Source organism: Ranitomeya variabilis, chromosome 1, assembly GCF_051348905.1.
Source record: "Ranitomeya variabilis isolate aRanVar5 chromosome 1, aRanVar5.hap1, whole genome shotgun sequence".
Taxonomy (NCBI): domain Eukaryota; kingdom Metazoa; phylum Chordata; class Amphibia; order Anura; family Dendrobatidae; genus Ranitomeya; species Ranitomeya variabilis.
In genome coordinates this window covers 442,003,666-442,019,710 of record NC_135232.1, presented here as the reverse complement: position 1 = coordinate 442,019,710, position 16,045 = coordinate 442,003,666, and the positions used below count along the sequence as shown (strand labels likewise).

Sequence of the window (16,045 nt, the reverse complement as noted above, 5' to 3'; positions counted from 1 at the left end):
GGTTAGGGGGATAGGTTACGGATAGGGTTAGGGGTGTGATGGGGTTACAGTTGTGGTTAGGGTTGGGATTAGGTTTAGGGTTGGGATTAGGGTTAGGATTAGGGTTACGGGTGTGTTGGGGTTAGGGTTGTGGTTAGGGTTATGGCTACAGTTGGGATTTGGGTTAGGGGTGTGTTGGGGTTAGTGTTGAAGTTAGAATTGAGGGGTTTCCACTGTTTAGGCACATCAGGGGTCTCCAAACGCAACATGGCGCCACTATTGATTCCAGCCAATCTTGCGTTCAAAAAGTCAAATGGTGCTCCCTCCCTTTTCGAGCCCCGACGTGCGCCCAAACAGTTAGTTACCCCCACATATGGGGTACAAGCGTACTCGGGACAAACTGGGCAACAACTATTGGTGTCCAATTTTTCCTGTTACCCTTGCAAAAATAAAAAATTGCTTGCTAAAACATAATTTTTGAGGAAAGACAAATTATTTCTTATTTTCACGGCTCTGCGTTATAAACTTCTGTGAAGCACTTGGGGGTTGAACGTGCTCACCACACATCTAGATAAGTTCCTTGGGGGGTCTAGTTTCCAAAATGGGGTCAATTGTGGGGGGTTTCTACTGTTTAGGCACATCAGGGGCTCTGCAAACGCAACGTGACGCCTGCAGACCAATCCATCAAAGTCTGCATTTCAAAACGTCACTACTTCACTTCTGAGCCCCGGCATGTGCCCAAACAGTGGTTTACCCCCACATATGGGGTATCCGCGTACTCAGGAGAAACTGGAAAACAACTTTTGGGGTCAAATTTCTCCTGTTACCCTTGGGAAAATTAAAAAATTCTGGGCTAAAAAATTATTTTTGAGGAAAGAAAAATTATTTTTTATTTTCGTGGCTCTACGTTATAAACTTCTGTGAAGCACTTGAGGGTTCAAAGTGCTCACCACACATCTACATTAGTTCCTTGGGAGGTCTAGTTTCCAAAATGGGGTCACTTGTGGGGGAGCTCCAATGTTTAGGCACACAGGGGCTCTCCAAACGCGACATGGTGTCCGCTAATGATTGGAGCTAATTTTCCATGCAAAAAGCCAAATGGCGTGCCTTCCCTTCCGAGCCCTGCCGTGCGCCCAAACAGTGGTTTACCCCCACATATGGGGTATCAGCGTACTCAGGACAAACTGCACAACAACTTTTGGCGTCCAATTTCTCCTGTTACCCTTGGGAAAATAAAAAAATTCGGGCTAAAAAATCATTTTTGAGGAAAGAAAAAATATTTTTTATTTTCACGGCTCTGCGTTATAAACTTCTGTGAAGCACCTGAGAGTTTTAAGTGCTCACTATGCATCTAGATAAGTTCCTTGGGGGGTCTAGTTTCCAAAATGGGGTCACATGTTGGGGAGCTCCAATGGATAGGCACACAGGGGCTCTCCAAACGCGACATGGTGTCCGCTAACGATTGGAGCTAATTTTCCATTCAAAAAGTCAAATGGCGCGCCTTCCCTTCCGAGCCCTGCCGTGCGCCCAAACAGTGGTTTACCCCCACATGTGAGGTATCGGTGTACTCAGGAGATATTGCCCAACAAATTTTAGGATCCATTTTATTCTGTTGCCCATGTGAAAATGAAAAAAATTGAGGCTAAAAGAATTTTTTTGTGAAAAAAAAAAAGTACTTTTTCATTTTTACGGATCAATTTGTGAAGCACCTGAGGGTTTAAAGTGCTCACTATGCATCTAGATGAGTTCCTTGGGGGGTCTAGTTTTCAAAATGGGGTCACATGTGGGGGAGCTCCAATGTTTAGGCACACGGGGGCTCTCCAAACGCGACATGGTGTCCGCTAAAGATTGGAGACAATTTTTCATTCAAAAAGTCAAATGGCCTCCTTCCCTTCCGAGCCCTGCCGTGCGCCCAAACAGTGGTTTACCCCCACATATGAGGTATCAGCGTACTCAGGACAAATTGAACAACAACTTTCGTGGTCCAGTTTCTCCTTTTACCTTTGGGAAAATAAAAAAATTGTTGCTAAAAGATAATTTTTGTGACTAAAAAGTTAAATGTTCATTTTTTCCTTCCATGTTGCTTCTGCTGCTGTGAAGCACCTGAAGGGTTAATAAACTTCTTGAATGTGGTTTTGAGCACCTTGAGGGGTGCTGTTTTTAGAATGGTGTCACTTTTGGGTATTTTCAGCCATATAGAACCCTCAAACTGACTTCAAATGTGAGGTGGTCCGTAAAAAAAATGGTTTTGTAAATTTTGTTGTAAAAATGAGAAATCACTGGTCAAATTTTAACCCTTATAACTTCCTAGCAAAAAAAAATTTTGTTTCCAAAATTGTGCTGATGTATAGTAGACATGGGGGAAATGTTATTTATTAACTATTTTGTGTCACATAACTCTCTGGTTTAACAGAATAAAAATTCAAAATGTGAAAATTGCGAAATTTTCGCCAAATTTCCATTTTTTTCACAAATAAACGCAAAAATTATCGACCTAAATTTACCACTAACGTGAAGCCCAATATGTCACGAAAAAACATTCTCAGAACCGCTAGGATCCGTTGAAGCGTTACTGAGTAATTACCTCATAAAGGGACACTGGTCAGAATTGCAAAAAACGGCCAGGTCATTAAGGTCAAAATAGGCTGGGTCATGAAGGGGTTAAAAATGTGTTGTATTGGCAAAATTGAATAAAGGTGTGCACATTATTATACGAACACATTGTGTTTTGGGTAATAACCATTTAAACTGCTTTTCCATACAAGGTAAGTCTCTAACACTGAGGAAGACCCTCAAACATGTTTTTGATATTTTGTGCTTTTCTGCTTTCTTTAAATAATTGTAAATATTGTTACATATTTATTAAAATGTAGCTTGATACGTTGTAAATGGGTAACCACGGCTCTATTATATCCATTGTTCTGTATTTCTCTCCTGATCTCTGGCCACAGTAAAGAAAATACCGCTTGCATTACTGCTTGTACTGAGGATGCCATGGTGGTATCAGACCATTGGTGTCATTCACAAGGTTTCTTGCACGGTCTATGTGAATGCTGTATTTTTACACTGAAAATGTTATGCGATAAAAAGGGTATCAGCAATCTTCTGGACAGGGAGGGTTTCCCTGCACTCCGCTAATCCCATTTTTGGATAAAATATACAGCATTTGCTTAAAAGGAGATGAATGAATGAATGAAGCCCCGCTAAATCTTTTTATGCAATCTAAACTTATAAGAACGCAATAGAGCTTGGCTGTCCTTGCTTCCTCAACAACCCCAGAGCAAGCAGTAAGGTATTTGGCATATACGTTACTAAAGTGTCATTATTGAGGTACACTTTATTAAAAAAATCCTACTCTCCCCCTTTAAATGATATAGCAAGATGAGAGAACATTTATGCACGCAAGATACTGGCAAGCAAGTCTCATTTCTCATCAATAATTTTATTTATATGGGTCATGCCACTTTTTTATTGGTCCACATGAATTTATTTTTTTTATTGTGCTCCTCCTCTTTCTGACAGACTGTCCTTGCTATCACATCATTCATTTTCAACCTCTGCCCACCACGTTTCTTCCCAACCCCTTTACAAAAAAATATATATATAATGCTCCATTCACCTTTCCATTTCTGTGTTGATGTGACATTTTTTTTCATTTTATATTTCGGTAGGAGTAATTTTTTTTTCTATTTTGTTTTTTTTTCTCCTTGTGTCACCAGTGCACCTATTCCATTCTTCCATCGCTGTGCTCCTGTGAACATTTCCTGCTATGCCAAGTTTGCAGAAGCTCTGATCACTTTTGTCAGTGACAATAGTGTCCTACACAGGCTGATTAGTGGAGTAATGACCAGCAAAGAAATTATAATTGGACTTTGCTTTTTGTCACTAGGTAATGGTTTTACTAATTATTAGACTTAATGTATTAGTATTGTTATAGGCGTCTTTTTTTTTTCTCTCCAAATTTACCTCCTGGGCTCTAATAAAGAAGGTTTTATAAAAAAGAAAATGTATTGGCACATATGCTTGCAAATCATTGCATGATCATAGTGGGTCTCCAATATTAAATGCTTTACTTAAAGGGGTTTTCCCATGAACAAAAGTTCATTTTAATCAATAGGTCTTGGAATAATAATGATTTCCACAATTGGATGTGTTTGACTAAAATGTTCCTGTGCTAAGATAATCTTATAAATGTGCCCCTGCTGTGTATTGTGTGGGACATGGTCTGGTCATACCACATCTCCTGGGCAGGGGAGGAAGCAAAAGAGTATACAGACATTACAGCACGGGATCGCATCTAATTCTTTTTGTAAGAATAAAACATTTCCCTGTCTTTTTGTAAATAATGTTTTACTTCAAAGAACGAATCATTTGTGATCCCATGCTGTAATGTCTGTATACACTTTTGCTTCCTCCCCTGCCCAGTAACTGTGGTATAATCAGACCATGTTCCTGTACGGTCAGACACAGGCATTACACAGTACACAGCATTTATAAGATTATCTCAGCACAGGCACATTTTATTTAAGCCCATCTAATTGTGGAGTTTATTATCATTCCAAGATCTATTGATTAAAATTAACTTTTGTTTGTGGGAGACACCCTTTAAAGTTGGGTTGATTTTTAGATTCCTTATTCGAATACGCAGAAGCGATTCTGAAATGAAATGCTTAGATTAAATGAATGTTCTTGTACTGCATTTTAATTGTATGCTCAATTCTTGTATGGTGTGTGTATATGCTAGACTCTAGAGCCATTTGTTACTGGAAGAACACTTATATTTTTAGCTATTGGCATTGAATGATCATCCTTATAACTATAGGGAATTTGTCATGTTGTACATGCAGTCCCTTATGTGTTCATCTTCATGTGTTAGACCGCAGGAGTTGCTGAGCAGACAGTCTTATTAATGCTTGACAGCTTTGTAAAAATGTTCACATGGTAAGAGCTGTCAATCAGTGACTTCTCAACCTATAATTTTGTGAGAAAATATTTACTATATCGATCCGTTCAGCTCCCCCTGCTCTATTACCTGCAGCTCACTGATCGACATGTTCAATATAGCAGGTTCCTTTTAAAGAGAATCTGTCAGTAGGATTAACCTTCTTAAGCCATCCATATGGGCATTCAGGTCATAGGACGCTGAATAAAATGATACCTTGATATCTGCAATCTGATGTCTTATGCCAGAGAAATCTATGTCTTTCTTCTATGTACCGTAAATGAGTTGTTCAGGACTATATGTATGAGAATCTGCCTCCAGAGATTGTTTTTTTTTTTAAAAATGTAGAGATACCAGCGTGAGGCAAGCAAGGCTTATTAAGGCCCCGTCACACATAGCGAGATCGCTAGCGAGATCGCTGCTGAGTCACAAGTTTTGTGACGCAACAGCGACCTCAGTAGCGATCTCGCTATGTGTGACACGTAGCAGCGACCAGGCCCCTGCTGTGAGATCGCTGGTCGTGTCGGAATGGCCTGGACCTTTTTTTGATCGTTGAGGTCCCGCTGACATCGCTGAATCGGTGTGTGTGACACCGATCCAGCGATGTCTTCACTGGTAACCAGGGTAAACATCGGGTTACTAAGCGCAGGGCCGCGCTTAGTAACCCGATGTTTACCCTGGTTACCAGCGTAAATGTAAAAAAAAAAAAACAGTACATACTCACCATCTGATGTCCGTCAGGTCCCTTGCCGTCTGCTTCCTGCTCTGACTGAGTGCCGCCGTACAGTGAGAGCACAGCACAGCAGTGACGTCACCGCTGCGCTCTGCTCTCACTGTACGGCGGCACTCAGTCAGAGCAGGAAGCAGACGGCAAGGGACCTGACGGACATCAGATGGTGAGTATGTACTGTTTGTTTTTTTTGGTAACCAGGGTAAACATCGGGTTACTAAGCGTGGCCCTGCGCTTAGTAACCCGATGTTTACCCGGGTGCTGCAGGGGGACTTCGGCATCGTTGAAGACAGTTTCAACGATGCCGAAGTCGTTCCCCTGATCGTTGGTCGCTGGAGAGAGCTGTCTGTGTGACAGCTCCCCAGCGACCACACAACGACTTACCAACGATCACGGCCAGGTCGTATCGCTGGTCGTGATCGTTGGTAAAACGCTATGTGTGACGGGGCCTTTAGGAGGGTTGATCCTACTGAGATTCCAAAGATTAAGATAAGACATATTATGCAGGATGTCTTTTTGCTTTGGCTTACTACCTTTCCACTCCTGGGAATTCATCTATAGTGCCGAAACTAAATCCAGTGACAAAACCTTGTAGAAATGGCCTTAATGTTCCCCTTAAAAGTCCCCGGATTTCCAGCAAAGCTTGGCCTGAACTTCCGGGTTATAGAATCCTGGCATGCAGGGTGCGATCCCACAACCCTCCATGGCGGCTCATGCAGTGAGAGAGATCTTGCTCCTTCCGTTAGTCCTCCTGAGCTTCCGTGTACCTTAAGCTGTTACCAAACTGTAACCACTCTAATGATGTTGCTGTTCGAACTCCAAGGCAGAGCTGGATTCCCGGAAAGCGCGAGATCTCACACTTTCACTGCAATAATGGTCACAAAGGTTCATTCTATATATGCCAGGATTTTATAACCCAGACGTTTAGGGCTCTGGGGTGGGACATGCGGGACATTTCTGTGTGGATTTATTAGTGGATTATACTTAGAATAATCACCTCTTCAGTGTTTTATTAAATTAAAAGGTCAACCCCAAATTGGGGATAGGTACTTTTGAAGGTCTGTTTGTTAGTTTTTACTAATTTAATTACTTAAGGCCCCGTCTCACTTAAGGCCCCGTCTCACACAGCGACGCTGCAGCGATACAGACAACGATGCTGATCGCTGCAGCGTCGCTGTGTGGTCGCTGGGGAGCTGTCACACAGACAGCTCTCTCCAGCGACCAACGATCAGGGGAACGACTTCGGCATCGTTGAAACTGTCTTCAACGATGCCGAAGTCCCCCTGCAGCACCCGGGTAACCAGGGTAAACATCGGGTTACTAAGCGCAGGGCCGCGCTTAGTAACCCGATGTTTACCCTGGTTACCAGCGTAAATGTAAAAAAAAACAAACAGTACATACTCACCATCTGTTGCCCGTCAGGTCCCTTGGCGTCTGCTTCCTGCTCTGACTGATCCGCCGTACAGTGAGAGCAGAGCGCAGCGGTGACGTCACTGCTGTGCTCTCACTTTACGGCGGCTCAGTCAGAGCAGGAAGCAGACGCCAAGGGACCTGACGGACATCAGATGGTGAGTATGTACTGTTTTTTTTTTTTTTACATTTACGCTGGTAACCAGGGTAAACATCGGGTTACTAAGCGCGGCCCTGCGCTTAGTAACCCGATGTTTACCCTGGTTACCAGTTAAGACATCGCTGGATCGGTGTCACACACACCGATTCAGCGATGTCAGCGGGGCCTCAACGACCAAAAAAAGGTCCAGGCCATTCTGACACGACCAGCGATCTCGCAGCAGGGGCCTGATCGCTGGTACGTGTCACACATAGCGAGATCGCTACTGAGGTCGCTGTTGCGTCACAAAACTTGTGACTCAGCAGCGATCTCGCTAGCGATCTCGCTATGTGAGACGGGGCCTTTAGCGACGCTAAAGCGATCCCGACAACGATACGACCTGTCAGGGATCGTTGCTGCGTCGCTATGTGGTCGCTGGTGAGATGTCAAACAGTGATATCTCCAACGATCGCAGCTGCGATCTCACTGTTTGACATCTCACCAGCGACCTGTACAATGATGTCACATGGGAGCTATTATGACGATTCAGTGTCTGAGTCGTCAACGAGGTCGTTGGTAAGGTGTCAAACACAGCGATGTGTGCTACCCAGCGGGACCTCAACGATCAAAAAAAGGTCCAGGCCATTCTGACACGACCAGCAATCTCACAGCAGGGGCCTGGTCGCTGCTACGTGTCACACATAGCGAGATCGCTACTGAGGTCGCTGTTGCGTCACAAAACTTGTGACTCAGCAGCGATCTCGCTAGCGATCTCGCTTAGTGAGACGGGGGCTTTAGTCTTCACTGAGTCGTTTAGTTGTCTGTTTAAACAGACCATCCACACTTCAAATTCTCACTGAATGAATGGTAATGGCTTGTTAAGGGTGCCTAGACTGCCATTGTTGTCTGCAGCTCAGGCATTGTTTACACAGGACAATGTGCTGCTCAGAAGGATGGACTTTTTTGCAGACTAAAGGTACCGTCACATTAAGCGACGCTGCAGCGATAGCGACAGCGATGCCGATCGCTGCAGCGTCGCTGTTTGGTCGCTGGAGAGCTGTCACACAGACCACTCTCCAGCGACCAACGATGCCGAGGTCCCCGGGTAACCAGGGTAAGCATCGGGTTGCTAAGCGCAGGGCCGCGCTTAGTTACCCGATGTTTACCCTGGTTACCAGCGTAAAAGTTAAAAAAACAAACAGCACATACTCACCAGCGCGTCCCCCAGCCTCTGCTTCCTGACACTGAGCCGTCACCGCTGTGCTTTCACTTTCAGTTTAGGGCCGGCGCTCAGTCAGTGTCAGGAAGCAGAGGCTGGGGGACGCGCTGGTGAGTATGTGCTGTTTGTTTTGTTAACTTTTACGCTGGTAACCAGGGTAAACATCGGGTTACTAAGCGCGGCCCTGCGCTTAGTAACCCGATGTTTACCCTGGTTACCAGTGTAAAATATCGCCGGTATCCTTGCTTTTGCTGTCAAACACGGCGATACACGGCGACCTAGCGACCAAATATAGTGCAGACCTTCTAGCAGCGACCAGCAATTTCACAGCGGGATCCAGATCGCTGCTGCGTGTCAAATACAGCGATATCGCTATCCAGGTCGCTGCAACGTCACGGATCGCTGGCGATATCGCCTAGTGTGACGGTACCTTAAGGGTACTGTCACACTCTGCAACTTTCCAACGATCACGACCAGCGATACGACCTGGCCGTGATCGTTGGAAAGTCGTTGTGTGGTCGCTGGAGAGCTGTCACACAGACCGCTCTCCAGCGACCAACGATGCCGAAGGCCCCGAGTAACCAGGGTAAACATCGGGTTACTAAGCGCAGGGCCGCGCTTAGTAACCCGATGTTTACCCTGGTTACCAGCGTAAAAGTAAAAAAAAACCGTACATACTCACATTCCGGTGTCCTTCAGGTCCCTTGCCGTCTGCTTCCCGCTCTGACTGAGTGCCGCCGTAAAGTGAAAGCAGATCACAGCGGTGACGTCACCGCTGTGCTCTGTACTACCTTACGGCCGGGAGTCAGTCAGAGCGGGAAGCAGACGGCAAGGGACCTGAAGGACACCGGAATGTGAGTATGTACGGTTTTTTTTTTTTTTACTTTTACGCTGGTAACCAGGGTAAACATCGGGTTACTAAGCGCGGCCCTGTGCTTAGTAACCCGATGTTTACCCTGGTTACAAGCGAACGCATCGCTGGTTCGCTGTCACACACAACGATCCAGCGATGACAGCGGGAGATCCAGCGACGAAAGAAAGTTCCAAACGATCTGCTACGACGTACGATTCTCAGCAGGGTCCCTGATCGCTGCTGCGTGTCAGACACAGCGATATCGTATGGATATCGCTGGAACGTCACAGATCGTACCGTCGTAGCGATCAAAGTGCCACTGTGTGACAGTACCCTAGGGGTACTGTCACACTCTGCAACTTTCCAACGATCACGACCAGCGATACGACCTGGCCGTGATCGTTGGAAAGTCGTTGTGTGGTTGCTGGAGAGCTGTCACACAGACAGCTCTCCAGCGACCAACGATGCCGAAGGCCCCGGGTAACCAGGGTAAACATCGGGTTACTAAGCGCAGGGCCGCGCTTAGTAACCCGATGTTTACCCTGGTTACCATCGTAAAAGTAAAAAAAAAACAAAAAACGTACATACTCACATTCCGGTGTCCGTCAGGTCCCTTGCTGTCTGCTTCCCGCTCTGACTGAGTGCCGCCGTAAAGTGAAAGCAGATCACAGCGGTGACGTAACCGCTGTGATCTGCTTTCACTTTCCGGCCGGCAGTCAGTCAGAGCGGGAAGCAGACGGCAAGGGACCTGACGGACACCGGAATGTGAGTATGTACTGTTTGTTTTTTTTACTTTTACGATGGTAACCAGGGTAAACATTGGGTTACTAAGCGCGGCCCTGCACTTAGTAACCCGATGTTTACCCTGGTTACAAGCGAACGCATCGTTGGATCGGTGTCTCACACACCGATCCAATGATGACAGCGGGAGATCCAGCGACGAAAGAAAGTTCCAAACGATCTGCTACGACGTACGATTCTCAGCAGGGTCCCTGATCACTGCTGCGTGTCAGACACAGCGATATCGTATGGATATCGCTGGAACGTCACGGATCGTACCGTCGTAGCGACAAAAGTGCCACTGTGTGACAGTACCCTAAAGGTACTGTTACACTTAACGATTTACCAATGATCACGACCAGCGATACGACCTGGCCGTGATCGTTGGTAAGTCGTTGTGTGGTCGCTGGAGAGCTGTCACACAGACAGCTCTCCAGCGACCAACAATGCCGAAGTCCCCGGATAACCAGGGTAAACATCGGGTTACTAAGCGCAGGGCCGCGCTTAGTAACCCGATGTTTACCCTGGTTACCATTGTAAATGTAAAAAAAAAAAAAACTACATACTTACATTCCGCTGTCTGTCACGTCCCCCGCCGTCAGCTTCCCGCACTGACTGTGTCAGTGCCGGCCGTAAAGCACAGCACAGCGGTGACGTCACCGCTGTGCTCTGCTTTTACTTTACGGCCGGCGCTCACAGTCAGTGCGGGAAGCTGACAGCGAGGGACGGTGACAGACAGCGGAATGTAAGTATGTAGTGTTTGGTTTTTTTACATTTACAATGGTAACCAGGGTAAACATTCCCGATATTTACCCTGGTTACCAGTGAAGACATCGCTGGATCGGTGTCACACACACCGATCCAGTGATGACAGCGGGTGATCAGCGACCAAAAAAGGTCCTGATCATTCGCAGCGACCAACGATCTCCCAGCAGGGGCCTGATCGTTGGTCGCTGTCACGCATAACGATTTCGTTAACGATATCGTTGCTACGTCACAAAAAGCAACAATATCGTTAACGAAATCGTTATGTGTGACAGTACCTTAACAGCAACCTGCTTAGACTGCATGATTATCATGCATTTATAGGAATGGACCTGTCAGTGTTTATTGCATACACTAGTTGTCTAGTGTAGTGGCATATCTCATATCTATAGTGGCTGCTCAGGTAATGATTACTCCCTTGGCACTGGTGCCTGAGAAGAGTCATAGAGGCCCTCTGCCGCATATAAATAAACAAGAATTAAAAATGCCATTTAACAGATGGTAGATTTTCCTATTGCCACGACATCATCCACCGAGAGAAGGGATCCGCCCACCATCAGTACAGGCACCTACAGGTTAAAAAGGGGTTGGTCCCCCACCTCAGTTGGGTTCCTGTCCTGATGGGAACCTGTGGGAAGCAATCCTTTCCTGGATCCAATCATCCTCTGTGCGGTGTCTGCGGGAACGGCAGGTCCTGGGGTGACAGAAGCAGTGTCGGGGGTGTTCTGCACGCAGACCCCTCCGTGTCCGGGGGGGATGTTGCGATCCCAGGGTCGGGGTAGTGCCGCCCTGGGTCACGCGGGCAGAGGTGAGGCTCCCTGCGTTCATCCGAGACACCGGTCGGCGTTTTCCGACAGTGACAGCGTGGAGTAGTAAAGTGGCCGTGACCCGGAAGTGAGGCTATTAAGCTACCGGGAAGGTGCATCACAGGAAGGGGCATGTCGGGCCTTAAGCCGGCGACAGGCAGCAACGGTGTGCTGCGAAGATGTCTTCTGTAGGGGATATGGAAGAGCACGTACTACCTGTTGTGGTGTTACCTGAACAGCAAAGGAAAAGCAAAGGTAGCGGGAGCGATGCCACTGAGGGTAAGAGTGAACGGGGGCGGCAGTCTTCTAAGGGGTGATCTTATTTTAATGTATAAATATATGAGGGGACAGTACAAAGACCTTTCTGATGATCTTTTTAATCATAGACCTGAGACAGGGACAAGGGGGCATCCTCTACGTCTGGAGGAAAGAAGGTTTAAGCATAATAACAGACGCGGATTCTTTACTGTAAGAGCAGTGAGACTATGGAACTCTCTGCCGTATGATGTTGTAATGAGTGATTCATTAATTAAATTTAAGAGGGGACTGGATACCTTTCTGGAAAAGTATAATGTTACAGGGTATATACACTAGATTCCTTGATAAGGCGTTGATCCAGGGAACTAGTCTGATTGCCGTATGTGGAGTCGGGAAGGAATTTTTTTCCCCATGGTGGAGTTACTCTTTGCCACATGGGGTTTTTTTGCCTTCCCCTGGATCAACATGTTAGGGCATGTTAGGTTAGGCTATGGGTTGAACTAGATGGACTTAAAGTCTTCCTTCAACCTTAATAACTATGTAACCTCTACGTTGCGTGCTGGATCCCCACCTCCTGAACTGGTACCCTGCTGACAGCTTCAGATCGTGAGTGCATGTATGATCACCTAGTAAGCTGAATCCCCCCTTCTGTGCTTTGTTCACAAGTAAAAAAAAAATTGGCTAAAACTAAGCACATACAGTGTGCCCTATGCACAGTACCCCTGCCTGACAGTTACGGTAAAAAGCTGTGTCAGTCTTGCATATTCCAGACCCTGGAGGAAGAGGCTCCTATGCGTACATCGGATTTGAGGTCATTCATTAGGGAAGAGATCAGAAGCTCCCTTAAGGGAAAAAACGCATAGAAGGAGAACTAATGTTGTAGATTCTGGCTCTGAATCTAGTACGTCAATGGGGGGGCAGCAGTTTGAGTTTTCAGAATCTTCCTCGTCTTCATCATCTTCAGACAAAGATGGGAAGCCTTGTTTTCCCATTGAAAATATGGGCACGTTGGTGAGATCGGTATGAGCCACCATGGGAATCACGGACAATAAGGAACCCAGGTCTGCTCAAGACCTGATGTTTGCGGGCTTGTGTCCGAGGAATTGCAAGTCATTCCTGGTAAATGACACAGTGAAAGCTCTTGTAAAAGGGGAGTGGGATAAGCAGGATAATCGGGATTCCTGCCATCTGCCTCAAAACGAAGATACCCATTTGAGGATGGGGTACTTGCGGAATGGGTTAAAATTCCCAAAATTGATGCGGCTGTGGCCTCGTCATCAAAGAGGTCAGCGCTACCCCTATGAGCCCCATCGGGGACAGCGATGATAATGTGTCCAAACTGTAAAGCGCTGCAGAATGTGTTGGCGCTATATAAAAATAAAGATTATTATTATTAGAGGACGGAGGTCTTCTAAAGGATCTGTCTGACTGGAAAGCAGATATGCTCCTGAAGCGGGTATGGGAGTCGTCCGTTAGGGCATTCAAAACAGCGATCCATGGAGGGGTGGCTTACCTGGCAGATGCTTCAGTGGATTCATTACGGTTAGCCGCCAGGTCTGCTGGCCTGTCGAATGCTGCCCACCGAGCACTCTGGTTGAAGAGCTGGAAGGGGGATGCACAAGCTAAAGCTAAATTGTGTGCTATACCATGCCGGGGTGAGTACTTGTTTGGCCCCGTGTTTGATGAAATCTTCACGAAGGCAAGTGACAGGAAGAAGAGGTTCCCTAAACTGTTTACCCCTACTTTTAGGAACACCTTTAGGAAGTGGTCATCTGTCCAGAGGAGATAGAGACCAAGATTGGGAACCAGTGGAACCGAAGCGTAAAGGTGCTTACTTCGGCGCAGCCTCATCTTCCAAGTGTAGACGCAACTATTGCTAGCCCTGATCTGCTTGGTGGGCGGTAGATTAAGATATTTTTATAATCAGTGGTTCTGTATAATGTCCTGCGCCTGGATCCTCCGTATAATATCATCCGGACTAAGATTACAGTTTCGGAGTATGCCTCCAGACTCCTTCCTGTTAACAACTTTGAGAAACTCCCCTGACCAGCAGCAGGCCCTGGAAATAGAGATTCGTCAGTTGACTGAGAAACAGGTCCTGGTTGAGGTCCCTAGGGGTCAGGAAGGAAAGGGGTTTTATTCTCCTCTATTCCTGATTTGTAAACCAGATGGTTCTTTCAGAACCATTATTAATTTACGAAGACTAAGTACGTTCCTACAGTGTCATACCTTTAAAATGGAATCTATCAGGTCTGCAACCACACTCCTGTTTCCCAGGTGTTTCATGACAGTCCTGGACCTAAAGGATGCCTATTACCATCTGCCAATAGACCAGGACCACCAGCAGTATCTCAGAGTGGCGTTACTTCTGGGCGATCAGGTTAGACATTTTCAATTTGTCGCCATGCCATTTGGGCTATCTATGGCACCATGGGTGTTTACCAAAGGGATTTCAGAGGTGATGGCCCACTTAAGAGAACAAGATACCTTGGTTATACCATACCCAGATGATTTCCTGATAGTAGGGGGGTCGGCCATCCAGTGTAGTGCTCTGTTGAACCATATAATATCGTCCCTGCAGGACTTGGGTTGGCTAGTCAATATGAATAAATCAAGGCTAGTTCCCTCGACCTGTCAAAGATTCTTCGGCATCCTCCTGGACTCACTAGCTCAACGTTGCTTTCCTCCAGAGGATGAAAAATTAGGCATCATCTGCAAAGTCAGGAAAATAATGGACAATCCGGACCTATCCTTGAGAGATGCGATGTGGTTCTCTGACATCTTGTATACCAGCTGTATAGTTGGCTCAGTTTCACACCAGAACACTGCAGAATGAGGTGCTCGACGGCGACGCAGAATGGAGGCTGCGTGGCCACCTTGCAGGGAGGTTGCAGTTGTCAGTTGCCACGGTCAACCGTCTATCCTGGTGGCTAGACCCATTACATCTGTCCAAAGGGGTGCCGTGGGGGATAAGACCCGACAGTATAGTCACGACCGACACCAGTTCCTTGGGGTGGGGAGCTCATGTGGGAGACAGACTAGCCCAGGGGAGGTGGACGGCCAGGCAGATACAGGATTCCTCAAACCTGGAAGAACTCAAGGCAGTAAAATATGCACTTCTAGAGTTTCTACTGACTTTGCAGGAGTCCCATGTGCGAATTCATACTGACAATACTACAGTGGTGGCCTATTTGAACCATCAAGGGGGGACAAGGTCACAATCACCACCAGAGGAAGTGAGAGCTCACTCAGGGCGAGCCATGCCGTCTTCCTGGGCTGAAAAGCAGGATGTCTCCATTGATTTGATTTGTAAGGCGGCAACGTGGTCGTCACCCTCCACCTTTTTATAGCCACTACCTTCTTGATCTTTCATCCACCTCCAGTTTAGACTCCGGGTGATCAGTACTTAGTGCTGTGTCTTCCCCAGGTGATAGTCTCTGAAAGTCTCTCAGTGGGTGCTGTCGTGGCGATAGGAAAACCAGTTATTATGTACCGGTAATAGGATTTTACGGAGTCCACTACTGTACCCGCACGTCCCCCCACCCCCTGTAATAAATCACTGGATTTCCTGCAGTCTGAGGGAAAGTGTGTTATATAGTTTTCACTTTATAGAGGTGATGGTATTTTGCAGTGTAAATAAGATTATTATATACTAATTTGATGGTGGTTCTCCTCATGCTCTGAAACACAGCTGAGGAGGCGAGAGGGTAGGCTCCCTTTTTAACCTGTAAGTTCCTGTTCTGATGGTGTGCGGATCCCTTCTCTCGGTGGGTGCTGTCGTGGACGCTGTAAAATCCTATTACCGGTACGTAATAACCGGTTTCAGAGGCCCATGGGGGGGTTCAAGCTACTGTTCTGATCTAGTGTAACAATCAGCGCTGCGGAGTCAGTAAGCCAAACCTCCGACTCCTCAATTTCCCTGACCCACAGCACTGGTCACTACTGAGCATGTACATAAAGTGCAGCACAAATTCATCTCACCTAAAAGCCGAGATCCTTAGATCAGGAACAGAACAGACATTTATAGGACATTTCATAACCTTCCCAAATTCTTGTGAAAACATATACAGCACATCGTGCATTGTACTACTGTACCCAATATATTATATATTTTAGGAGTCCGAGTCGGTCCTTTCTATACCGACTCCACCAAATTGGACACAG

General features: G+C 46.4%; 1 protein-coding gene across 1 annotated transcript in view; it reads left to right on the top strand.

Annotated features, from left to right (window-relative positions):
* The window catches only part of SLC44A1 (solute carrier family 44 member 1), a 153,257-nt gene that overhangs the window by 68,516 nt on the left and 68,696 nt on the right, over positions 1-16,045 (top strand). Inside the window, exon 6 of the mRNA XM_077249395.1 lies at positions 3,699-3,868. Within this exon, the coding sequence (XP_077105510.1) occupies positions 3,699-3,868 (170 nt within the window). The remainder of the gene's footprint in view (positions 1-3,698; positions 3,869-16,045) is intronic.